This window comes from Sorex araneus, chromosome 5 (assembly GCF_027595985.1).
Source record: "Sorex araneus isolate mSorAra2 chromosome 5, mSorAra2.pri, whole genome shotgun sequence".
Taxonomy (NCBI): domain Eukaryota; kingdom Metazoa; phylum Chordata; class Mammalia; order Eulipotyphla; family Soricidae; genus Sorex; species Sorex araneus.
Window position 1 is genome coordinate 84261531 of NC_073306.1, and position 23531 is coordinate 84285061.

General features: G+C 59.4%; 3 protein-coding genes across 3 annotated transcripts; 1 reads left to right on the forward strand and 2 right to left on the reverse strand.

The window, feature by feature from the left end:
* The first annotated feature begins 5 nt into the window (after positions 1 to 5).
* MEX3A (mex-3 RNA binding family member A) lies at positions 6 to 8915 on the forward strand. The gene is made up of 2 exons (XM_055139067.1): positions 6 to 892; positions 3853 to 8915. Exons 1-2 carry the CDS (start codon positions 442 to 444, stop codon positions 4959 to 4961), a joined length of 1560 nt encoding a protein of 519 aa, XP_054995042.1. The 5' UTR covers positions 6 to 441; the 3' UTR covers positions 4962 to 8915.
* Positions 8916 to 10445: 1530 nt separating this feature from the next.
* On the reverse strand, positions 10446 to 18469 carry RAB25 (RAB25, member RAS oncogene family). Its single transcript, XM_004619305.2, has 5 exons — positions 18427 to 18469; positions 15671 to 15866; positions 11644 to 11837; positions 10829 to 10909; positions 10446 to 10573 (listed from the first exon to the last, which is right to left on the reverse strand). Exons 1-5 carry the CDS (start codon positions 18467 to 18469, stop codon positions 10446 to 10448), a joined length of 642 nt encoding a protein of 213 aa, XP_004619362.1.
* A 1850-nt stretch (positions 18470 to 20319) lies between these two features.
* On the reverse strand, positions 20320 to 23241 carry LAMTOR2 (late endosomal/lysosomal adaptor, MAPK and MTOR activator 2). Its single transcript, XM_004619303.2, has 4 exons — positions 23034 to 23241; positions 22630 to 22792; positions 20878 to 20967; positions 20320 to 20659 (listed from the first exon to the last, which is right to left on the reverse strand). Exons 1-4 carry the CDS (start codon positions 23099 to 23101, stop codon positions 20603 to 20605), a joined length of 378 nt encoding a protein of 125 aa, XP_004619360.1. The 5' UTR covers positions 23102 to 23241; the 3' UTR covers positions 20320 to 20602.
* Between the last annotated feature and the right edge of the window lie 290 nt (positions 23242 to 23531).

Below are 23531 nucleotides of genomic sequence, written 5' to 3' on the forward strand. Positions count from 1 at the left end.
TGCGAGGGGCTGGGCTCTACTGGGGGCCCCCGAGCGCCGCTCCCGGACTGGGGCTCGCGGCGGGAGCCTCGGGGGGCGTCCGGACGGCGGGGTCTCGAGGCTTCCCGGGTCCGAGGCGGGAGGGGTGGGGGCCGAGAGCCCGCAGCCCCCCGCCCCCCGTTACCCCCGGAGAGGAGAGGAGATCCGCTTTCTGGGTTTTGCTTCTCTTTTCCCCCCACCCCCACCCCGGGGGCTGGGGCGAGGGGAGTCGGGTTACAGGGTGTTTGGGGAGGGGGGCTTAGGGGGAGGGTCTATCTTTCTATCTCGCTTTCTCCCCCCTCCCCAGTTCTTTGTTCCCCCTCCCCACACCCCCTCCCCTCCTCTCCCCTCCCCTGCGCGCTCCTCTTCTCCCTTCCACCCTCTCCTCTCTCTCTCTCCCTCTCTCCCAGCTTTTGTTTAGCCATGCCTAGTCTAGTGGTATCTGGAATAATGGAAAGAAATGGGGGCTTTGGGGAACTAGGGTGTTTCGGGGGGAGCGCCAAGGACCGAGGGCTCCTGGAAGACGAGCGCGCCCTCCAGCTGGCTCTCGACCAACTCTGCCTCCTGGGTTTGGGGGAGCCCCCCGCCCCCACGGCGGGCGAGGACGGGGGCGGCGGGGGGGGCGGCGCCCCCGCGCCGCCGGCCGCCCCCCCGCAGCCGGCCCCGCCGCCGCCCGCGGCGCCCCCCGCCGCCCCGCCGGCGGCCCCCGCCGCGCCCCCGCCGCAGCCCCCCGCCGCCCCCAAAGGGGCCGGCGACGCCAAGCTCTGCGCGCTCTACAAGGAGGCCGAGCTGCGCCTCAAGGGAAGCAGCAACACCACCGAGTGCGTCCCGGTGCCCACCTCGGAGCACGTGGCCGAGATCGTGGGCCGGCAAGGTAAGCGGGCGCGGGAGCGGGGGGCGCCGCAGCCTCTCGCCGAACTTCGCCGCCTCCTGGCCCGCCGCTGGCGCCGGCCCGGGCGCACAAAGGGGGACCCGCCCCCTACCCCGATTTCCAAGTGCAGCAAAGTTCCCGGGGACCCCCGGGCCGGACGGTTCGCCGGTCTTCCCTTTCCCCCCCGGGCTCTGCCCTCAGACAAAGAAATATCCTCTCGTAGTACAGGGAAAGGGGAGGGGGAATCTGCTCTCCCCATCCTGGGAGGCTGCCCGGAGGGGGTGTCCGCTGCGACCCCGAAAAACTGGTGGAATGTGCCAAGAGTTACTCAGAAGCCCCTACTGCGGTGTCCGCCAGTGGCTTGGGGAGGGGTTGCCCGCGGGACCCCCCAGTCGCTGCTTGGAGTTACAGACTTTGAGAGGGGAGACCGAGCCCGGGAAGCCAGACTGAGTATCTGTCTTTGTTGGGCTTGAGTGTAGGAATGGAAGGGGGTGTGGCTCCTAGGAGGGTCCCGGCCTGGGGGAGGGGTGGGGAGGGGGGCTGCAGGAGGAGGAGGTGCTGTGGTCACCCAGCACCAAAGTTGACGGTCCGTGGGGTTCTGGAAGGGGAGCCTGCCACCAAGTGCCACGTCCTGGCATGGACCTCTTCTCCTCCCTCCGGCTTTGTTCTGGGCTGTCCACGCTTGGAGAGGGTCTCTGGGGGAGCCGGTGGCCCCGGGCAGGAGGGGGGTGGCTTCTGGGGCCGGGAGACACCCGGTCGTGGAGATTTGGTGGTGGCCAAGTCTCGGGGCTGTGGGGGGTGGGTCTCAGATTAACCCCATATACTGGGTCTCCTACCACACCCTCCTCTGCTCTCCTGCATCCCTGGGCCCGGTGCAGTCAGAGTGCTAACGAGGGTCCAGATTGGAGCTATCTTGGGGACCCTCCCCTCTGCTGGTCTCCCTTGGGGGGTGCAGGAGGGGGCCGTAATCTGGGGGTGTCAGGGGCTGGGCTGGGGGAGGAGCTGTCCCACCGTGCTGAACAATGGAGGAGCTGCTTCCCGGCCGGGAGTGAGGGAGGAGGAAGAAGGGAGCCCCCCCACATCCACCTCATCCACCCTGGGGATGTGGCAGTGGCTTGAGGGCATTTTTCCTGGAGGGGGGCATCTGGGATGGAGGAGGGGAGGCTGTGCGCCCCCCCACCCCACCCCCAGGGGCGCCCCATCTCCAGAGATTTCTGGCTTCAAAAGTTGGCTTCCCTTTTGTTGCCAGAAACTAGGGCCCTGAAGCCCAAAGATTGGGTGGGGACACCATCTCTTTTCCGGGGTGTGGGGGTGGTCCCCAGGAGGCCCCCGGAATTTCACAGAGTCATTCTTTCCTCTTGTGCCTCTGCACTGGGCCTGTCTCTCATCAAAAGTGGGAGGACTCTCCTCAGAGAAGTCTGAGGGAGTCCTCCCTCGGGTCTGACATGCCCGCGCGGTGGCTGGCTGGCCTGTGGGCAGGTGACACCTTCCAGAGAAGCTTCTGGGGCACAAGGCCCACCAGCCTTGGCCAGAGCTCTCTATTCCCTGCGGTACTGGCCTGCCGTGCTCACCCCCTCGCCCCAAAAAGACACTTAGCGCTCACTTGCGTCTCTGGACCCCAAACTTGGAGCCAGAGCCCCCGTCAGGCCCCGCGTGAGAAGTTGTTCTCTGAGATGTGGAGACGTGGGGTGGGCTGCTTTTGCAGCCGCTCAGGAGGTGGGCAGGCCAGGAAGGAGGAGCAAGTTCTCCTTCTTGCCATGTCTTGAAGGTGAGGAGGGCGCCCCGGCCCGCCCCATCTTCCCAAAGCCATCTGGAGTGGAAGGAAAGAGGGCAAGAAAGAGCTCGCCTCAGGCCTGTGGGTGGAGGGTTGAGATGGTGATGACAAGGCCCTGGGGCCCTCCTTGTGGGGGGAGTGGGAGGGTGCGGGTGCGTGCATGTGGCCCCAGGCTGTGAACCAACAGTGGGGTGGCAGAAGTTGGGGAGCTGGATAGGGGGTGCCAGCTGGGTCCAGGGATGCTGGGGCTGGAACCTGGCTCTGCGTGGGTGGAAGGGGCGTGGACAGGGCTGCCTGGGCACTGCGTGTCCCTTGGCGGCCTGTGTGGGCCAAACTCCCTCCTCTGTGGCATGTATGTGTATCTGTGTACTGGGGCGAGCTTCCGAGGCCCCTGGATGCGGGCTGGGAGAGGAAGCCTGGAGGAGAGGCTTGGCCGCTCGCGCCCTGGGGGGCCATCCTCCCAGTCCCCCTTCTCTCTCTTTGTGCCTTTGTCTCCGGCCTTTCTGATCTCTTCCTGGTCTGATCTCCCTGCTCCCTTGCTTCAGTCCCGGGAGGACGAGTCCAGAAAATCCGCCCACCCAGGGAGCACTCTGCAGGACTGTTTGGGGTCCCTGCTGCCCCTCACATGTCACTAGCATTCCACTCCCTGCCCTTTGGAACGGATGCTCAGACCTTTCCCAGCCCCCTCTCCAGTCGTGGCAAACTTGCTGTGGATTTGGCACCCACTAAGATGCAGATGACTGGAAGGCGGGGTGGGAGTTGGGGTTCAGGGAACTGGTGGGTGCCTACAGCCCCCCCCTCCCTGAGTGAGCTGAAGGGCACCTGTAGTGAATGGAGGTCAAATGAGAGGGAGATTGCAGTACCCAGCGTCTTGTTTCTGTGGAAAGGCCGTGGCCTGTGAGAGGTTGGAGGTGGGGGTGGGCTGTACGTGATTTGGAGCAGCAGAGGAATTAAGAGGGGAGTTGGGGGGGAGATCCCAAGGTGTGTGGGGAGGGTCTGTGTGCATAGGGTCCACTTGGGACTGAACGGCAAGTTGGTACCTTTTGAAAACTGTGCTAGCTAGGTTGGGTAAAGCCGAGTGGATTATTTGAGGGTAGAGATGGCGAACTCCGGGGCTTAACTGGCCCCAGTGCTACAAACTTGCCTGCCCTGAGTTTCTTTTTCTCTTCCCTCCTGCACCCTGCCCCAGGCTGCAAGATTAAGGCCTTGCGGGCCAAGACTAACACCTACATCAAGACTCCGGTGCGCGGTGAGGAGCCAGTGTTCATGGTGACCGGGCGGCGGGAAGATGTGGCCACAGCCCGCCGCGAGATCATCTCTGCAGCCGAGCACTTCTCCATGATCCGCGCCTCCCGCAACAAGTCCGGTGCCGCCTTTGGCGTGGCGCCCGCCCTGCCGGGCCAAGTGACCATCCGTGTGCGGGTGCCCTACCGCGTGGTGGGGCTGGTCGTGGGACCCAAGGGGGCCACCATCAAGCGGATCCAGCAGCAGACCAACACCTACATTATCACGCCCAGCCGCGACCGCGACCCGGTGTTCGAAATCACGGGGGCCCCGGGCAACGTGGAGCGCGCGCGCGAAGAGATCGAGACGCACATCGCGGTGCGCACGGGCAAGATCCTCGAGTACAACAACGAGAACGACTTTCTGGCCGGCAGCCCCGAGGCCGCGCTGGACAGCCGCTACTCCGAGGCCTGGCGCGTGCACCCACCGGGCTGCAAGCCCCTGTCCACCTTCCGGCAGAACAGTCTGGGCTGCATCGGCGAGTGCGGCGTGGACTCGGGCTTCGAAGCCCCGCGCCTGGGCGAACAGGGCGGCGACTTCGGCTACGGAGGGTACCTGTTTCCCGGCTATGGGGTGGGCAAACAGGACGTGTACTATGGAGTGGCCGAGACCAGCCCCCCGCTCTGGGCGGGGCAGGAGAACGCCACGCCCACCTCCGTGCTCTTCTCCTCCGCCTCCTCATCCTCGTCCTCCTCTGCCAAGGCCCGCGCCGGCCCCCCAGGCGCGCACCGCTCGCCTGCCTCGTCCTCCGGGCAGGAGCTGACCGGCCTCCCGCGACGGCCCCCGGGAGAGCCGCTGCAGGGCTTCTCCAAGCTCGGGGGCGCCGGCCTGCGCAGCCCCGGCGGCGGGCGCGATTGCATGGTCTGCTTCGAAAGCGAAGTGACCGCCGCCCTGGTGCCCTGCGGACACAACCTCTTCTGTATGGAGTGCGCCGTGCGCATCTGCGAGAGGACGGACCCCGAGTGTCCCGTCTGCCACATCACAGCCACGCAAGCCATCCGAATATTCTCCTAGGCCCCTGGCGCCCCTGCGAGGGCTGGACACCCCTCGTCCAGCTCTGCAGCTGTTTTCTGCGGGGGGGGGGAGGGGCGGGGACACCTTTAGGAAATGGGCCAGCGGGGAGGGGAGGGCATACCGGGCATGTGCACGGTGGCTGCTGCGGGGGCTGGGCCGCGCCTCTGGTCTCCCTCCCCGGGAAAGCTGGGGAGGGGGCCCAGAGAGGGGAAATTTTACTAGAGTTACAACTCTGATACCTCAACACACCCTTTAACTTGGAAGCAGCTAAGAAATACTTTGATTTTTGCCGGAGGGGGCCCACGGAGGCATCCCAGGTTCCCGCTGTGCATTGCCCCTTTGGGGGGGTTCGCTCAGCCCCTTCCTTTTTGGTGAGGAGGGGGAAGGTGGCAGGAGAATTGTCATCTGTATCCAGAGGTGCTCTTTTACACCCCCGAACCTCCCAGGCCTGACCAGTCTCCTATAACCCTTGAGCACGCCTGCTCCCCCAAACTGCCCTCCAGACCCCGCTGGGGACTTCCAGCAGTATAAGGGGGGGGCCCTTCTCAGAATTTTGGAGAGATTTGGAGGGCGTTGGGGAGGTCAATCAATAAAGGGCTCAGAACTCATCTGTCCCCACAAAGCTGGGCCCGAGGGATCTGAAGAGGGGCTCTCTCTCCTCTGCCCCTCCAGCTCCCTTTTCCTCAACCCCCACCTTCCTTCCTGGGGCTCCCCCTCCTCTGCCCTGGGCCTGGCTTCCCCCCTGGGGCTGTCACTCCCAGTGGCTTGCTCTTGTTCTTCCCTTCTCCCCCTCTCCTGCTCCTTCCAGCTCAGCTTTGGGGACCCCTCCCTGAGGAGAAAAATAGGGGCAAAAACATGTTGATGGTACCCCTGAATTCTCTTCCAGTATCTGGAGGGCCTCTCCTCCACGCCTCCAAAGAAACACCTCCCATTCTTGATGGAATGTACCCCCGTTCTCAGTGACCCCTCCAGGAGGGACCCAGACTGGGCTGCAGCAAGGGTCACGCCCCGCCCTTTTCATTTTGGTCCTGCCCTTGAGGAAGCAGCCCCTGGGCTGGATTTTCTGGTGGTGGCAGTGGAGAGCCAGGTAGTGTGACTGCTCTTGGGGGTGGGGGAGGCAGAAGGTGTGCCCTCCCCTCACGGTGCCCCCTTCCTCCGGACCTGCCCCGTGCAAATCATGAAGTCTGTCTGGCACTGTGGCCCGGGACTGGGTCCCGCAGAGCAGCGTGGGGTGCCAAGGCAGCACCTTTTCTGGGAGTCGCTTGTCACAGGCCTTGCACCCCCTTTGCTGCTGGCCCGCTGCTCACCCTCCTGGTTCCGCTGGCCGGGCCGGGAGAGGATGGGGGCCGAGAGTCCTGTGGTGGGCCCAGCGGTCCCAGGAAATTCTTGTATATAATGGGGTGGGACAACCCTTTTGTCCTGGAAGGAGAGGGGTGCAGGGATGGGGGTCCAGAGGGGGTCTCCCCTCTCCCTCCTGTTGTGAATTAACTCCCCTCTCTTTAGCCTTCCCCTCCAGACCACCAGCCCGGGAGGGGAGAGGAAGGGGATCTCGCCAGGGAATCACCTCCCCGGCCGTGACAACTTCCCTCCTTCCCACCAATGTGAGCCATTCCCCCTCCCCACGCGTGTACAGTAGAAACCAAACCAAAAGGCCCCTCATGCACCCCGGGGGGCTGGGCGGGATGGGAGGGAAGAAGGGATGTCTGTGGAGCCCCCTCCCCTCGACTCCTGACCCACAAAGGCAGAAGACTGTTACAGAGGCTCGCAAAAACCCAATCCCACCCTGAGCAATTGAGCCAAACCTAGAAACTGACAAGAAAATGCGTTATCGCGAGAGAACGAGGGAGCGAGATAGGCGACCAACACAGGAGAGAAAACAAAAATCGCAAAAAAAAAGCAGTTCTTTATAATTTAATATTCTATTTTAATAAAGGCGTTTATTACCGTATAAATGTAGCAAAGAACCTGGGCTAATATGAAAAAAAAAGACTTTTTATTAGGTAATTTATTATATGAAAAGGATATTTTATTTTATGATAAAGTGATCCTTAAAAAAATAAAAAAACTTTAGAAGGTTTAGAATATATGTAGGGAAGAGAAGAAGAAAAAAATACATTTGTATTCAGAGTTAAATCTTAAAAAAAAAAAGTGTTTTTAATATATGTTCGGGTTTACGTTCCTTTTTTCCCCCACGTTTTTTTGGGGAGGAATGTCATTTGCTTTTGGGGGGGAACATCCAGGGATGGATGGTGGAGGGGCTAGGGGCTTCTGGTCCCTCGGGCCCCAGAATAGATTGGATTTCACCCCATGGGCCCCATCCCCTCCCCCGCCCCCTGGGGGAGCTGGCATAGCAAACAAAGAAAGGGATTAAAGAGAAAGGGAGCCGCTGAGGACTGAGCTTCCCGGGTGCCCCCCTTCATGGCCCTTCCCCTTGGGCTGATGAGAAGGGGTTGTCCAGGGCCGAGGCCCCAGCGGGTTTACTGACTAGAACCTTCCAAGGTATGAGATTGAAGAGAAATTTTTTTTTTAACCAAAAAAGAGAAGAAAAAGTAAGAAACCGAGGGGTTTAAAAGAAAAGAATACTACAAAATAATAATTATTATTAATAATAATTCAAATTTATTTCATATAATCCTAGAGAAGAAAAGAAAGAATTACTAGTTACTTAGTAGATGATATTCAGATAGTTTAAAGTTTAGTAGCATTGTGGGCCCCCGGGTCCAGTAGAATGTATAAAAAGTCGTAAGAAAAAGGAAAATAGAGGCAGGAAGTGGCCAAGTGGCTGGGGTGGGAGCAGCAGCTAGCTAAGGAGAGGGCTGCCAGTTTGCTGGGGTGGACCCCCAGAAGCCCTGAGACCAAGGCCCCCCTCCCCAGGGTGGGTGGCGGTGCTCGCCTGGGCCATCCCTCTTGTGGGCAGCCTTTACTTCTCGGGGTCCCGGGGAGGCTGGCGTTTCTCCCTGGCCCCTTAATCTGTGCGCGCCACGCGGGGTTCAGAGTGGGTTCTGCAGAAACCCACCAGCACTTCTCAAGCGCTTTGCGTCCTGAGGGTGGAACAGGGCTGGGGGGTGGAAGTCCCCCTACCCTCTTCCCAACCGGTGTCAGCTCCACCCTCCACGGCCAGGTGGCAGAAACTGCCACCTTTAGCCCCTAACCCCCCCCCCCGCCCTGTGCCCCCTGAGAGCCAAGCTGTGTGCTGGTGGCCCAACACGCCCACTCCTCCAGGCCAGGTAAGACCTGGAGAACAGGACCCCGAGGGGAGGGGGGGCAGCAGGGAGTCTGGAGGCCCTACCCCAGAACTTGCCACCTGGAGTTCATAGGTCAGCATAGGCCATCTGCTGGACCCTGGGCTGGGGGCATGTGTCCTCCAACCCCCCAAGCTGGTGGGGAGCCGGGCTTGCCCATGTCAGAAATCAGCTATTTTTGAAAGCACTTGCCTCCCACCAGCCCCAGCTTGCAGTGGGGGCTCCAGGGGTCCTTTTGGAAGGGGTGCAGGAGGCCCTTGGTCGGTGCCATAACACCAATGACCTCCACCCTGCCCTCTCCCCCATGGACTCGTCACCCCACCTAGGGACAGGTTCCCCTGCTCTTTTTGTCCTAGAGACCCCGCTAGTTTGGGAAGGTAGTGTCGGGGTGGGGAGGCTCCCCTCTCCCCACTCGAGGGTGCGTGCGGGTGGGGTAGGGTGGGCTTGGGGGAGACGCCCGGGGCAGGGGGGGACGGTCTCTCCGCTGTAGAAAGTAGAGTAGGATTGTGGTCAGACTTAATTTGAGGCATCTAGTGAAGTCACATACAGAAATCCACCCGGGAGAAATATTTCAAAGGCGGGAAACAAAACAAATGGACCCACAAATTGTCAAGTCAAAGTGATGTTGCACAAAATGCAGAAAAACCAAGAAGGGGGAGGGTTAATGTATGAAATGTGCTATTAAGAACTTAATTTTATTAAAAGTATTATTACTTAAGGCTCTCGCTTCTCTGTCAGTGAGTGGGCTGGGGCTGGGCTGCCAGTTTGGGGGGACCCGAGGGGATGGGAGGTGGGAGTTCCTGGGCAGGGGATTCTGGGTCCCTCTGCAAGAAAGGGGTGGTTCTGGGGCTGGAGTGATAGCACAGCGGGTAGGGCGTTTGCCTTGCACACGGTCGACCGGGGTTCAAATCCTAGCATCCCATATGGTCCCCTGAGCACTGCCAGGGGTGATTCCTGAGTGCAGAGCCAGGAGTGACCCCTGTGCATTGCTGGGTGTGACCCAAAAAGCAAAAAAAAAAAAAAAAAAGGTGGTTCCTATCTGCTTTCCACAACGCCCTTTTTGTTTGTTTGTGGCCCACACCCAGAGGTTTGGGCCTTACTCCTAGCTCTGTGCTCAGGGATCACTCCTGGCAGGGCTGGGGCCCCAAGAGGTGCCAGGATCAAAGCCAGGTTATCTACCTGCAAATAAATGCATTTCCTGCTGTCCTAGCCAGCCCATAGCTCTCTCCCATCTCATTCTCCCTGGGTTTGGCCCCCAGTACCCCAGAGGGCCCCCTAGCCTGGGTTCCCCTCAGTTCCTGGCACCTGAGCACAGAACCAGGAGTAAGCCCTGAGCACCACCAGGTGTGCCCCCCCCCAAAAAGTCCCCATCTCTTGTTTCTCCCCATTATCTCCTCAGTGGGGTGGTGGGCAGAGGACGGGAGGAAGAAAAGTGCCCTGAAGGACCAGCTCCTGGGACTCGGGCGGGGTACAGAGCTGAGCTAACCCTCCCTCACCCCCCAGCTTCCTTCCGTCCCTACACACCCCTTCTTGGGGGTCAGGTAGGTGTGGGACTTCCAACCTCCAGGTTTCTTTTCTTTCTTTTTGTTTTTGGGGTCACACTGGCCATGCCTAGGATTTAGTCCTGACTCGGTGCTCAGGATCACTCCTGGCGGAGCTCAGGTGCTGGGGATCAAGCCCAGATCAGCCACATGCCGCCTTCACCTTCCCGGCAGTCTACCCACCCCGATACCAGGTGTAAAGCCCCCTCCCCAGAGCCCAGATAGGGCAGCTCCCAGTTCCCCCTTCTGTCTCCCTGGCCCCCCTCCCCCCACCCCTGGAAATGGAGTGACCTCAGTTCTTGGCACCGGGGCCCTGGGCAGCAGATGGTGCCTCCGATGGTCTCCTTTGTCTTTCCTTCCAGACACCCCCCTCTGCCATGCTGTCCTCCCTCCCCCACCTGCCCTAAGAGTTGGCAGAGGGAGGGCGGGCACCCCTCTCCCCCTTGGCACTGTCCCCAGACCACAGGACTCCCCAGGCAACTGGCCTTGCTGTGGGAGTCGGGGGCTGGGGGCATGGGGTGGGCAGGGAGGAACGGGGGGATGGAAGGGGACTCGGGATGGTCAGGCATCAATACAAAATACAGCTTTATTGGCAGGCCCGAGAGTGGGGGGGGTGGCCACCTGCCTCGGGAAGCCTGGGCTGGGTGGGCTTGCGGGGCCCAGGAAGCCCATGGGGGCAGCAGTGTAGGTGCTGGCCAGGGTCAGAGGCTGATACAGCAGGCCCTCCTCTCGCCCGTGCCTGCCTCCTGCCCAGCCTGGGCGCTGCCCAGCGTGATGGCGTTGGTCCGGGTGCTGGTCTGCCTCTGCTTGGACACCTTTGTGAAGATCTCTGAGGGAAGAGGGACCAGTCACAGGAGCCTTGTGTCCCCCCACACTGTTCCCCCACACACACACACTGTGGGGCTCCTGAGCACTGCGGGGGTCCTGCTGAGGGCGGTGGGTGGACAGACTCGGTTCCCTGGGCTCCAGACTGCGTGTGGGTTAGGAGGGAGCTTGGGAGGCTCCTGGGGACCCGGCTGAGGGGGACATTAGCCCAGGCAAGGGCTGGGGTCTGCAGGGAGGCCCAGGGAGGCGGGGCTCTGACCTTTGAGGACGGTCTCAAAGGCGAGCTCCACGTTGGTGGAGTCCAGGGCTGAGGTCTCCAGGAAGAGCAGCCCGTTGTTCTCTGGCGGGAGAGAAGCGAGGTTGTGTGGCTGCGCGGGGCCAGAGCAGCACAGTGGCCCCCTGCATCCCTGCGGTCAGCTGGCTTGAACTCGGCCCCCAGCTTGTGGTGGCTCACGGTGTCCTCAGGGGCCAGGGAGAGACGACAGCGGGGAGGGCACTTGCCTTGCACACCACCAACCTGGATTGGATCCCTCGCACCCCATACGGTGCCCCAAGTACCACCCGAGGTAATTCCTTAGTGCAGAATCCAGACTAACCCCCGAGCATCGTAGGGTGTGGCCCCTAACCGAACCAAACCAAAAGCCATGCTGAGGTGGGAACCAATTCTCTCCCTCTTTATGGAAGCAGAAATGGAATAAATGGAGACCTGGCTGGGCAGCTCCCAGCCCCCCGCGTGTAGCCCCGCATCCAGCAGAGGGCTGAAGCTCCACTGCGCCCCACCCCCACCCGACCCCAACCACTGGCCAGGCCCTTACTGCCCCATCTGCTGTCTGAAAATCCCAGATGGTGGGGCCAGAGGTTAGTATGGCGGGTGGGGTGTTTGTCTTGCAAAGGCCCCACCCAGTTTGACCCCCGGCATGCCCTATGATTCCCCCCAAGCCCACCCTAAGTGATCCCTGAGCACAGAGTCGGGAGTGAGCCCCGAGCACTGCCAGGTGGCACTGGGGTGGGGAGGCAGGAGCAGGGGCTGGGCAAAGCAGCAGCTGGGCCTCAGCGGGGAGCGGGGCCTCTCACCAGCAAACATGCGGGCCTCGTCCGTGGGCACCTCCCGGGCCTGGCTGAGGTCACTTTTGTTCCCAACGAGCATGACGACGATGGTGGCCTCCGCGTGGTCATACAGCTCCTTCAGCCAGCGCTCCACCACGGCGTAGGTCTGGTGCTTGGTGAGGTCGAACACCAGGAGGGCACCCACGGCACCACGGTAGTACCTGGGAGTGGGTCGGGGGGCCGGGGACAGAGTGTGAGTCAGAGTTCAGGCCCTGCAGCGCAGCCCTGAGGCCAGCCCCCCGCCCCCCCGAGATGCGGGGCCCAGAGAGACAACACCACAGGCTGAGCAGCAGTCCACAGGCACGAGGCCCCGGCCTCATCGAGCACCACGGGGGCTTGGAGCACTGGAGTGAGCCCTGAGCCCCGAGTGTGGGCCTCTGCAGCTCAGAAGCAGACAACAGCAGCCAGAGGTCAGGAGACAGCTTCGACGGGCGTGCTGGCCGGCTCCACCCGGCCCAGCCTCAGAAACCTCCGCCCCCACCCTGACGCTGGCCAGGCCTCGCACCCGTAGCACCCTGCGCCCTGGGCTGCTGCCCCGGGCAGGTGCCTCCTGAGACCTTCTTCATGTTCCTGGGGGGCTATCTCCCACCAGATGCCCACCCCGACAGCCGCTCATCATAGCATCTGTACGCAGCCAGCGCCCCCAGCCAGAGGTCAGGAGTTCCCATTTTATGGATGATTTCACAGAAAAGAGCGGGGATGTCGCAGCCCATGGGCAGGAGCCTCCCTCTAAGACTGAGAGGGGGCGGGAGAGGATGCCTTCCCCAGGGATGCCGGCCCGAGCAGTCCTGCCCAGCACCCCTCACTCATTGCTTGTGTCGAATAGGGATTGGCCCTCACTCCTGTGGCACTTTGGGCTTTTATTCTGTTCTTTGTTTTGGGGGCCACCAACTGTGGTGTTCAGGGGCCGTAGCGATACAGTACAGTGGGGAGGGTGTTTGCCTTGCATGCAGCCAACCCAGGCTTGATCCCTGGTATCCGGTAAGTTCATCAATTTGCTCGAGCGGGCACCAGTAACGTCTCCATTGTGAGACTTGTTGTTACTGTTTTTGGCATATCAAATATGCCACAGGGAGCTTGCCAGGCTCTGCCGTGCGGGCGGGATACTCTTGGTAGCTTGCCAGACTCTCCGAGAGGGACGGAAGAATCGAACCCAGTTCGGCCACGTGCAAGGCAAATGCCCTACGCGCTGTGCTATCGCTCCAGCCCCCTGAGTACTGCCAGGAGTAATTTCTGAGTGCAGAGCCAGGAGTAGTTACTGAGCAGAGCCAGGTGTGTGTGAGACCCAAAAAGCAAAAAATAAAAAATTAAAAATTAAAAAAAATCACTTCTGGTGGTGCTCAGGGAACCATATGGGGTGCCAGGGATTGGACCCGTGTTGACCCCATGGAAGGCAAGTGCCCTCTCCGCTGTACTATCTCTGGCCCCATGGATTTTTTGGTTTGTTTAATTTTGTTTTGGGGCTGGAGCGATAGTACAGCAAGGAGGGCATTTGCCTTGCACGCGGCTGACCCGGGTTCAATCTGTGGTCCTCCAAGCACTGTCAGGAGTAATTCCTGAGCGCACAGCCAGGAGTAACCCTTGAGCATTGCTGGGTGGGACCCAAAAAAGCAAAAATAAAAATTTGTTTTGGGGGCCACACCTCAGGGCTTACTCCTGGCCCAGGATTCAGGGGACCATGTGTGGTACCAGGGATCAAACTCAGGTCAGCTGCTAGAAAGGCAAGTGCCCAACCGGTTGCCCTGTCTCTCCAGCCCCTCTTTGTTTATTGGGTTTTGAAGAGTTTTTGGATCACACCCACTGGTGTAGAGGGCTACTGCTGGCTTGGCAGTGCTCGGGGTCACTCACCCCTGGCACACTGGGGGTAAGGACCACCTGTGGTCCCAGCATCAAAGCTGGGGCTCCCATTTGCAAAGTCTGTGCTCAGCCCTTTGAGCTGTTACCAAGATCCTACCTTTGTGTTTTTCTGTTCCACTCGCCACACACCTACTCAGTGTCTGGGGGTCTCTCCCACTACAGTGTTGTGGGCTGGGTCACTCCTGGTGATGCTCAGTGCTGGGGGACCACATGGAGCCCTGAATCCGGGTGGCTATAAGCAGCGTCACAGCCCTCAACATCTCTGAAGCCCTTCTGTGACCCCTTAAAGATTCCATGTAACACGCATGCAAAGTGGATGTTGGACTGGAGGAAGCTCAGCCGGCTAGATCACAAGCCCTCGAGCACTGCAAGCCATCTCCAGAAGCAACTCCTGGTCAGTCAGAAGTGACCCTCAAAACACGACACAACACAACACAACAGTGGCACTGGAGAGATGGTTCAGGGGAAGGCGCTTGCCTCGCATGTGGCCAACCTTGATTCAATCCTTGGAACCCATGGGTCCCCCCAAGCCCAGCCTGGAGTAAAGTCCTGAGCACAGAGCCAGAAGTACAGAGCACTGCTCGACTGGACTTGGTCCAAGTACAACCCTCAACAAATAAAATTAGGGGGCTGGAGCGATAGTACAGCAGGCAGGGCGTTTGCCTTGCATGCGGCTGACCCAGGTTCGATTCCCAGTATCCCATATGGTCTCCTGAGCACAGCCAGGAGTAATTCCTGAGTGCAAAGCCAGGAGTAACCCCTGAGCATCGCTGGGTGTGACCCAAAAAGAAAATTAATTAATAAATTAATTAAATAAAATCATTAGAATTAAAAAATATGTATATAGATATTCAATATGCCAAAAACAGTAACAAGTCTCACAATGGAGACGTTACTGGTGCCTGCTTGAGTAAATCGTTGAACAGCGGGACAACAGTGCTAACAGTGCTAACAGTATATATAATATGTTCATGTGTGTGTATACCCACATCCACACACACACACATACACTTAGAGGTCTCAGGGCCTACTCCTGGCTCTGTGCTCAAGGAATAGTTCTGGAAGGCTTGGGGATACCAGGGATTCCCCCCATTATCACTATGTACTATCACTCTGACTCGAGTTCCATCCTGGCATCCCATATGTTCCCCCACCACTGCCAGGAGTGATCCATGAGCGCAGAGCCAGAAGTAAGTCACTGCTGGGTGAAGCTCCCAGAATAAATAAATACAATTTTTAAAATTTATTTTTATTTATTTTTTTATTATTATTATTTTTCTTTTTGGGTCATACCCGGTGATCTCAGGGGTTACTCCTGGCTCTGCACTCAGGAATTACCCTTGGCGGTGCTCGGGGGACCATATGGGATACTGGGAATCAAACCCGGGTTGGCTGCGTGCAAGGCAAACGCCCTACCTGCTGTGCTATCACTCCAGCCCCTTATTTATTATTTTTGGCTTTGGGGGTCACACCTGGTGATGCTCAGGGGTTACTCTTGGCTCTGCACTCAGAAATTACTCCAGGTGACGCTCTGGGACCATATGAGCTGCTGGGAATCGAACCTGAGTCGGCCGCATGCAAGGCAAACGCTCTACTTGCTGTACTGTCACTCTGACCCCTAAATTCAATTTTTTGTTGTTGTTGTTTTTGGGTCACACCTGGCGATGCACAGGGGTTACTCCTGGCTCTGCACTCAGGAATTACTCCTGGTGGTGCTCAGGGGACCATATGGGATGCTGATATTTGAACCTGGGTTGGCCGCATGCAAGGCAAACGCCCTACCCACTATGCTATCACTCCAGCCCCTGACCCCTAAATTCAATTTTAAAACTAAATAAAAAGCTGTGTCTTGGACCAAAAGACAGGACAGTGGGCCTTGCATGCAACTGACCCAGATTTGATCCCTGATCTGGTACCCCATAGGGTTCCCTAAGCCTACCCAGAGTGATCCCTGAGCACTGCAGTGTGTGGCCCCCGCCCTCAGGTAAAAGCACTGTTTGTGCTTTGGACACAGAGCAGAGGGTCCCTGTCATGCTGACATGCTCACAGCACCTGCCGTCACCGCCTCCCCAGCTCCTCCCTCCGACAGTGCTCCTCAGTTCCCCAGCCCGCCCCGCTGCCCCAGCCCTCGGCTCACGCGGAGGTGATGGCGCGGTAGCGCTCCAGGCCCGCCGTGTCCCAGATCTGCGCCTTGATGGCGGCGGTGCCCAGCATGACCGTGCGGGTGGAGAACTCCACGCCGATGGTGGTGCGGCTGTCGTGGCTGAACTCGTTGCGCGTGAACCGGGAGAGCAGGTTGGTCTTCCCCACGCCCGACTCGCCGATCAGCACCACTGTGGGGTGGAGAGATGAGCGCTGAACTCAGACAGAGAGCCCCCGCCCTGAGTGGGCAAGCGCTGTCCCTCAGAAGAGGGGGCCTGATCTCGGAGGCAGGAGCCCTGTCCCCAGAAGGACCTGGACTTGGAAGCCGAGCAGGAGAGATGGCACAGGTGACAGGTGTTTACCTTGCACACTGCCAATCTGGGTTCCGTCCCACCCTATGTGGTCCCCAAAGGCCCCACCAGGGGTGATCCCTGAGTACAGACAGAGCCAGGAGGAGGATCTGAGGACCGCCAGATGTGCCCCCCCCCCCGAAAACAGCAGCAACAACAACGAAAGAGTTGGAAATGGGCCAAGGAGCATGGCGCTCTTGGCCTGTCTCTGGGACACAAGGGCAGACTCAGTCCGTTCCTCTCGTTGGAACAAAGGTTTTGGCTTGGGGTCACACTCAGCTGTGCTCAGGGATCCCTCCAATTGGGGTGTAGGGGACCCCGCCCACAGTGCTAGGCCAGTGCCTTCCCCATGTTTCTCTTGACCTGTGTCAATTCTGGACTAATCGTGTCAAGGGCTTATGTGCGCATGGACACACAAGGATGGTTGGAAGTCAGGGGTACATTATGGGGGTACACACTTATAGGGATACATACTTACATATTTACTTACGTACAAGGGTCCATACTTACAGAGGTACACACTTATGGGGTACACACTTATGGGGATATGCACTTATGGAACACAGTCTCGGAACATGTTCAGAAGAGTTTGGAGGGTGCGTGGGAGGTTTGGGGCGCTGTTGGCCTGGGGAGCAGAGGTGTGACAGGACATCTGGAAGGGAAGAATGCTTCCTGTCCCTCCCTGCCACCGTTCTCACCCTTCTTGTGACAGCCTCAGGTCCCTTCAGGGGGCTCAGAGCCAGGTTTTGCGTTTGTTTTTGGGGGGGCCACATCTAGCAATGCTCAGGGGTTACTCGTGACTCTGCCCTCAGGGGTCACTCCTGGCAGTGCAGACTATTCGGAATGCTGGGCTTTAACCTGAGCTGGCCACGTGCAGGGGCTCTGCTGTCGCACTATTACTCTGGCCTTTCCCTGCTGTGCTTGGGAGTCAGCTGCAGGTCTGAGATTTTTGGGGTTTGTTTGTTTTTAGTTTAGTTTGGTTTTTTTTTTTGGTCACACCTAGCGGTGCTTAGGGCTGACTCCTAATTCCGTGCTCAGGGATCATTCCTGGAGGGGCTCAGGGGTCCCTTTGCAAAGCTGGGGATCAAATCAACTGGGGACAGCTGTGTGCAAGGCCAGTGCCTTCCCTCTGTCCTGTCACTTGGCCCTGAATTGTGACTCCTCCCCCTCTCCCCATCTCCAGGTCTCTCCACTCAGGCTGCTGTGGGTGGGTGTGGCCACCCTCCAGGCTGGGCAGAGGTTCCTGCAGGTGATCCCCACATGCCTCAAAGGCAGCACGCTGCCCCCCATCCTTCAGACAAGGAACCTGAGGCATGTGGAGAAGGAGGGGACTCACCCTGGGTACCAGCTGTAGTGCTGGGATCTCCCTGGGAGGGGGCCACTCCCCTGACACCCCAGCTTAGGGCCTGCTCAGCTTCTTGTCAGCTGGGGGTGTCTACGCCCAAGGCCAGGCCCACCAGAGGGAGGGGTGGGGACCACAGAGTGCGGTGGTCTGGACTCCCTCTGCACAGTCTGTCCTGTCCCCTTCCCTGCTGCGGGCACCCCCAGTCTCTCACCCCAAGTTTCTCTGCACTTCCTGCAAGGACAAGTAGGTGCTGGGGCCGAGGCCTGGCTCGGGCCGCACCTTGCCAGAAGGAATTTATGGGGGTGGTCGTGGTGACTCAGTGCTGGTGGACGAATGTGCCACAGGCGCTGGGAGCGACTAATGGCTGGTGGCCACACCCTGTGGCACTGACATTTGCCCCTCCTGGGAGAGGTGCAGGTTGCCCGGCCGGGTGGAGGGTGCGGAGGGTGCACAGACTCAGGCTCTGCGAGTTGGCCCCACCCTGCGGGAGGTGTGGGGGCTTGTGGACACAAGAGCAGGGGTCACAGGGGCTGAGGTAAAGCCGCAGGGACACTCCTGGGCAGCCACGATGAACCCAGGGCCTGGACCTGGGGTGCAGGAAAAGCCAAGGGGCAGACAGTGCAGGGGGGCCCCAGGACCCCTCCAGATTCCATTAGCCCCAGATCCGCATTTCCCATGGCCTCCCTCCATGCCCCCGAGTCTGGGACAGGAGGAACACAAGCTCAGAAATCCACTCTCCTCCTCACCCCGGGGCGGGGGGTGCCCCTGCGGGCGGGGGGGCTCCAACTCTTGGGCTGACAACTCCCGCACTCCTGGGCGGCTCACCGCATTCCACAGGCAGCCCGGCTCCCGGCCCGCCTCTGCCCGCCTCTACTCTTGGCAGCTGACTTCCCGGGCTGGAGGGGTGGTGTCGGGTCCTGGTAGTGGGGGGTTCTGCTTAAAGACTGTTGAAAGTCCACAGCCAGGCAGGAGGTGACCCTTGCTGGCTCTGCCTGGCCCTCTCGGGCGCCTCCGCCCCACCCCAAGCTCCTCGTTTCTTCATGGGCTCCGACTCACCCTTGAAGACGAAGTTATAATCCTCTTCGGTTCTATTCCCCATCTCGGCTCCGCATGAGAGCTCGGGGTCGATGCTGGGGGGCACAGGGGAGGGGTCCGGTCTGTGCCTTGGGTCAAGGCCCTGGGCCCTCAGCTCTGCAGAGGCCTGGAGCCGCTTCTTCTCTCATTGAGGGCAGAGAAACTGCCACAGCCGGCGGGGGCTGAGGCCGCTGCAGGCCAGGGAGGGCCTGGGCAGCTCACTGGGCTGTGGGGTGCTCCGGAGTGGCTGGCCAGGAGGACGGAAGCCGAGAGCAGGAAGAGCGGGTGGCTGGAGACCTGGGGCCCAGGGGGGTGGAGACGCTGACGTCAGACAGGTCCGACAGGTTGGGTGTCGCTCCCTACTGGGCTCCTGAGCACCAGGGCGCTGACTCCAGGGGGCCCTGGGGGGGGCAAGGAGGGGTGACGAGGCTCCTGGTACTTGTAAGGGGGGGCAGCCTTCGGGAGCGAGAGCAGAGAACCACTGGGCCTCCTGTTTGTCCTCTGGCGCCTTTGGGCTCTCAGCAGCAGGACTGCAGGGGCCAGGCTGGAGACGTGGGCACAGACTCTGGAGGGGGCCCTGCAGCTTCTGCCCCTCCTGAGAACCCAGGCCTGGGGCGGGCACTCACTTCGCCTGGGTGGAGCTGGGAACTGTCACCTGCATCCCTGTGACTGACCTTTCTGAAGGTAAGGGGACAGGGGCTGGGCCCCACCCAGACCTGCTCTAGGGCTGGTGGAGAGACCCTGGCAAAGCCATGAAGGGTCCGAGTGGAAAGGACGGGAGGCCCGGGCTTAGGGTTCTTTTTTTTTTTTTCTTTGAGCCATACAGGGTAGTGCTCGGGGCTTACCTCTGGGAGGGCTTGGAGGTCTCTGGGCAGGGATGACAGAGATTACGAATGGGTCAATCGTGTGCAAGGCAAACACCCTACACGCTGTACTAGCTCTCAAGATCCCGGGGTTTCTCTTTTCTCCCCCAAACCTGCCTTTTTTATTTGGCAGGGGGCAAGGTATGGACCAGTCCAGACAGTGCTCAGGACTCTCTCTCGGCAGGACTCAGGGGACAATACGGTGCCAGGGAGTCATGCCCGGTCAGCGGCAGGCAAGGCAAATGCCTTCCCCACTGTGCTCTCTTGCGCACCCCCGAACTTGTCTCACATGGGCCCTGGGTTCAGACCCATGCCTCTCCCCCTCACATGTGCACACGCAGAGGGTCAGTGTGAGCTTGTGAAGATCCCGCAGAAGACAAATTGGGGCCCCCTCGGTAGCAGGCCCCAGTTGATGTAGCAGGTACTGAACCCCCAGGCCTGACTCTGTTATTATGTGAGCTTAAGCAGAAAGGGAGCTCGATTTGCTGCTTGGGGCCGTTTGTAATGTACGGTCTTGGTGGCAGGGATGGAAACCAGATGCCCATACACTCTGCTACATGCTTGGAGAAAAAGCTTATTTGAAGAAAGTCCCCAAGCCCAGAAAAAAGAGCAGGGCTTTTCGTAGGGACAGCCAAAGATCTGGAAAGTTCTAGAAGCCCAGGAGTCTGGCCTTCTGCAGTGCATCTATCTCCCTCCACAGGCCTGCTTTGCACATGTAAGCCCACCCAATGCATCTCCACCTCCAAATTCTTTGTCCATCGCAGGCCCTCTGATCCCTGGCTCTGCTGTGTTTCCTCTAAGGCTTTGCCAACCAGGTAGGGAGGCAGCATTTTGTTTTGAGTGACAGGGCCAAAGGGAGGCTGTGTCTGTGGCACAAAAGCCCACCGGGCTATTGGAGGTGGCAGAGGAGTCTGTGGTAGAGTGGATCCGAGCAGGTCAGGCCGAGCTGGCTACAGGCAGGCTCGTACCACGCTGGTTCTCCCACCCCAAAGAGCAATCATTACCAAAGACAGAGTTTGGACTTATTTTATTAATTAATTATTTTGGTTTTGGGGCCACACCAGCAATGCCCAGGGGTTACTCCTAGTTCTGCTCAGGAGGCATATGGGATGCTGGGGGTCGAATCCAGGTGGGCTGCAAGCAAGGCAAGTGCCCCACCTGCTGTGTTATCATTCCAGCCCCTGAATTTCCTCTTGAACAAAAACAAAAGCCCCACCTTGCCCCCACCCCCCCAATGTCCAGGAAGGTTCCCAGGGATCATCTCTCCGCTTTATTCCCAGCTTCCTTGATGTTCGTCACGAAGCTGCTACCTGCGTCAGTGGCTCCTCCAGGTACTGCACCAAAGCCTGAGCCTGCGAAAAGGGTTCAGAAGGAAGCAGTCTCACCCCTGGGCTGGCACAGGAGGGACCCCACTGCAGGAAGATGCCCACCAGGCACCCCCAGTACTCGCCTGCTCCCAGACAGGGGCTCTGTGACACAAACGCCCCCATGGAGGTGGCAGGGCTGGCAGCACAGACATGTGGGAGCAGGACAAGGGGCCCAAGGGCTGCACTCCGGGGCCTGGACGTACCTTGGCCTTGAGCATCCCGAAGCCAACTGTCTCCTTGGCGTACATGCACAGCAGAAGGTTCGCCACTCGAGTGATGGCTACGCGGCCCTCCTGGTGGGGGGAAACCCTGGATGTGATGCCCTGCTGGGCCCCCAGAGCCCCCTAGAAGGAGTATCCCTTCTGTCCAGGGCCCTGAGCCCAGGCTAGCCTCAGACAGCTACAGCTACCTGCTGACAAGCACCTCTGCGCAGGAGCACCAACTTTCTGTCCCTAGAGCCACCCACCGCTGGGGAGGCTGCTAGGAACAGACAGCTGTGTGCGGGCACAGGGCTGCCCAAGTGGGTGACAGCGGGAATATGGACTCACCTCAAACGTACGCAAGGGGCTTGAAAGCATTAAGCCAGCTCATTTCTCTATTCTCACGGTGATGTTTTTTCGAATTGCAATTTTTCTCTTGTTTTGTGGGAGGGCAACGCTATCAGTGCTCCGAACTTACTCCTGGCTCTGAGCTCAGAGATAACTCCTGGAGGAACTCAGGGGACCATATGGGCTACTGAGGACCGAACCCAGTTCAGCTGTGTGCAAGGCAAGTGCCCTAGTGCCCTATGTGCAAATATTTCTCCCTGGCCCTGCAAACTGCAACTTTTTTTTTTTTTGCTTTGGGGCCACACCAAGCTGTGTTCAGGGATCACTCCTGGTGGGGCTCAGGGGATCCTATGAGATACCAGGGATCAAAGTGGGATCAGCTGTGTAAGGCAAATGCCATACTGGCTATACTGTCTCTCTGGCTCTTAAACTGCAGCTTTTACCCCCATGGTGAAAAACAGGGCTGTGGAGCCTGGAGAGATAATACAGGGGTTAAGGCACCTGTCTTAAGAGATCCTAGGTTGGAGCCCTGGCATCGTATAGGGTCCTCAGAGCTCTACCAAGAGCAATCCCTGAGCACAAAGCCAAGAGTAAGCCCTGAGTACCATGGGTTGCGTACCACTGGGTGTGCACTTGCCTCCGAAAAACAAACAAAAAATAAATACAGAGAGATCAGGGCTAGACAGCACAGCAATAGTGCAAAAGGCTACAAGCATTTTGTTTTGTTTTTGGACCACACCCAGCAGTGCTCAGAGCTCAGTACATGGTATGGGCATGATGATGGTAGGGGCATGTGGTGGCAGGGATCAAAGCCAGGGCCTCACACACACTAGGCATGTGCTCTACCTGTGAGCACCTTCCTGACCCAAAATGGTGTTTTTCTTTCTGGGGGGCCACTAGGCTGTTGGGCCACTCAGTGGAACTCAGGGCTTACTCCTCGCTCTATGCCCAGGGGAATCCTATGCAGTGCTGCGATTAAACTAGGGCTGGCCACATACAAAGCAAATGCCCCAGCCTTGTGGCATCTCTCCAACCCCTAAAATTTACTTTTTGTGTTACACCCAGGGGAGCTCAGGGATCACTGTGATGTTTGGGGAATGTGGTTCTAGGGGCAGCTTACCCACTCAGCCCCTCCATCTACTTTCATGTCCCACCCTAGGAGGTGGGAGGGTACTGTGTCAGCAGCTCAGAGAGGTTCATGACTTACCCCAGAGTTCAGAAACGGTAAGTGGCTGAGAAACCCAGTCTGCCCCTGGGTCCGGGGCTCCATCCTAGGCATCCCCTGACGCTTGGGGCCCTGCCTGTTACCAATATGCTCGCAGCCTACAGTCAGGGGCTTCTGCAGATCCAGTCCCTGCCTCTCCAAGCAGAGAGGCAGGGAGCCCCCCGAGGCACCCCTCTCCCTACCATGCAGTCCATTAGGATGAATTTAAGGTTGTCTTCATTGAACGCCTGGTTGCCGTTACGGTCGTAGGCGGCCCAGATGTTGCTGGCGATGGCGGCGGTGACCCGGGCATCCGTATCCCCGTAACCGGAGTAGGCCAAGAGGGACCCTTCGTTATTCAGCAGCCTGCGAAGGGGCGGGCAGGAGGGTCATCGCTGTGTCCGGCCCGGGGCGCTCGACCTGCCTTCCCCTCCCAACTCGAGCCTGTCGTGGAGAATCCAGCTCGGGTGAGTCCGGGAAGGTGCCCTAGCCCCCGGCCTGCCTTCTCGGGAGGGCCCAGCGCAGGACGGTGCCCCAGACCTCCCTCCTCCCCCGCAGGGGCGCGCGCCGCTCGATCCCAGGGCTCGCCGAAAAGGTGCGCACTCACAGGGTGCTCTGGACGCCTCCGGTGTTGGCTTGGCTTAGCACCTGGGTCAGAGCCTTGGGACGCAGCATGCCGGCGGCTCCAGACCCGGCCTTATGCAAAACCCCTATTCGCGGCCACCGTCCGCAGACTAGGGTCAGCAGCTTCCGCAGCCCCGCAGCTGGCCGGCCCCGGAATGCCCCGGGAGGAGGGTTTCCTCGCTCGCTTTCGTAGTTCCGACTCGACACCGCCCCGCCGCGGGGAACGCTGGGAGTTGTAGTTCCCGGGCCTCGCGCGGCTGCCTGGGAAGGAGAGTTCGCCTTAGCAGGCGGACCACGCGGCTGTAAGGGGAAAAGAGCGGGAGTGCAAGGACAGTGGCTATCCTAGAAGGATTATTTTAAGCTCTCCGGGGAGCGAGAGATCATCATGTCCGCTCGGAGATGCACGGTTCAACCGCGTCTTTTGTGAAGTCCCCGAGCTGTCGCCCCGGCACCCCTTTGGTTACTTTGCAAAGCAGTTTTC

Excerpts from the sequence above, each read along its gene's own strand:
- MEX3A (XM_055139067.1), top strand. The coding sequence starts at position 442 with ATGCCTAGTCTAGTGGTATCTGGAATAATGGAAAGAAATGGGGGCTTT. Across the intron at positions 893-3,852 it reads CGAGATCGTGGGCCGGCAAG|GCTGCAAGATTAAGGCCTTG; the intron begins GTAAGCGGGCGC and ends ACCCTGCCCCAG.
- RAB25 (XM_004619305.2), bottom strand. The coding sequence starts at position 18,469 with ATGGGGAATAGAACCGAAGAGGATTATAACTTCGTCTTCAAGG. Across the intron at positions 11,838-15,670 it reads TACCGCGCCATCACCTCCGC|GTACTACCGTGGTGCCGTGG; the intron begins GTGAGCCGAGGG and ends ACCCACTCCCAG. Across the intron at positions 10,574-10,828 it reads CTTTGAGACCGTCCTCAAAG|AGATCTTCACAAAGGTGTCC; the intron begins GTCAGAGCCCCG and ends CTCTTCCCTCAG.
- LAMTOR2 (XM_004619303.2), bottom strand. The coding sequence starts at position 23,101 with ATGCTGCGTCCCAAGGCTCTGACCCAGGTGCTAAGCCAAGCCAACACC. Across the intron at positions 20,968-22,629 it reads TCATCCTAATGGACTGCATG|GAGGGCCGCGTAGCCATCAC; the intron begins GTAGGGAGAGGG and ends TCCCCCCACCAG. Across the intron at positions 20,660-20,877 it reads TCGGGATGCTCAAGGCCAAG|GCTCAGGCTTTGGTGCAGTA; the intron begins GTACGTCCAGGC and ends CCCTTTTCGCAG.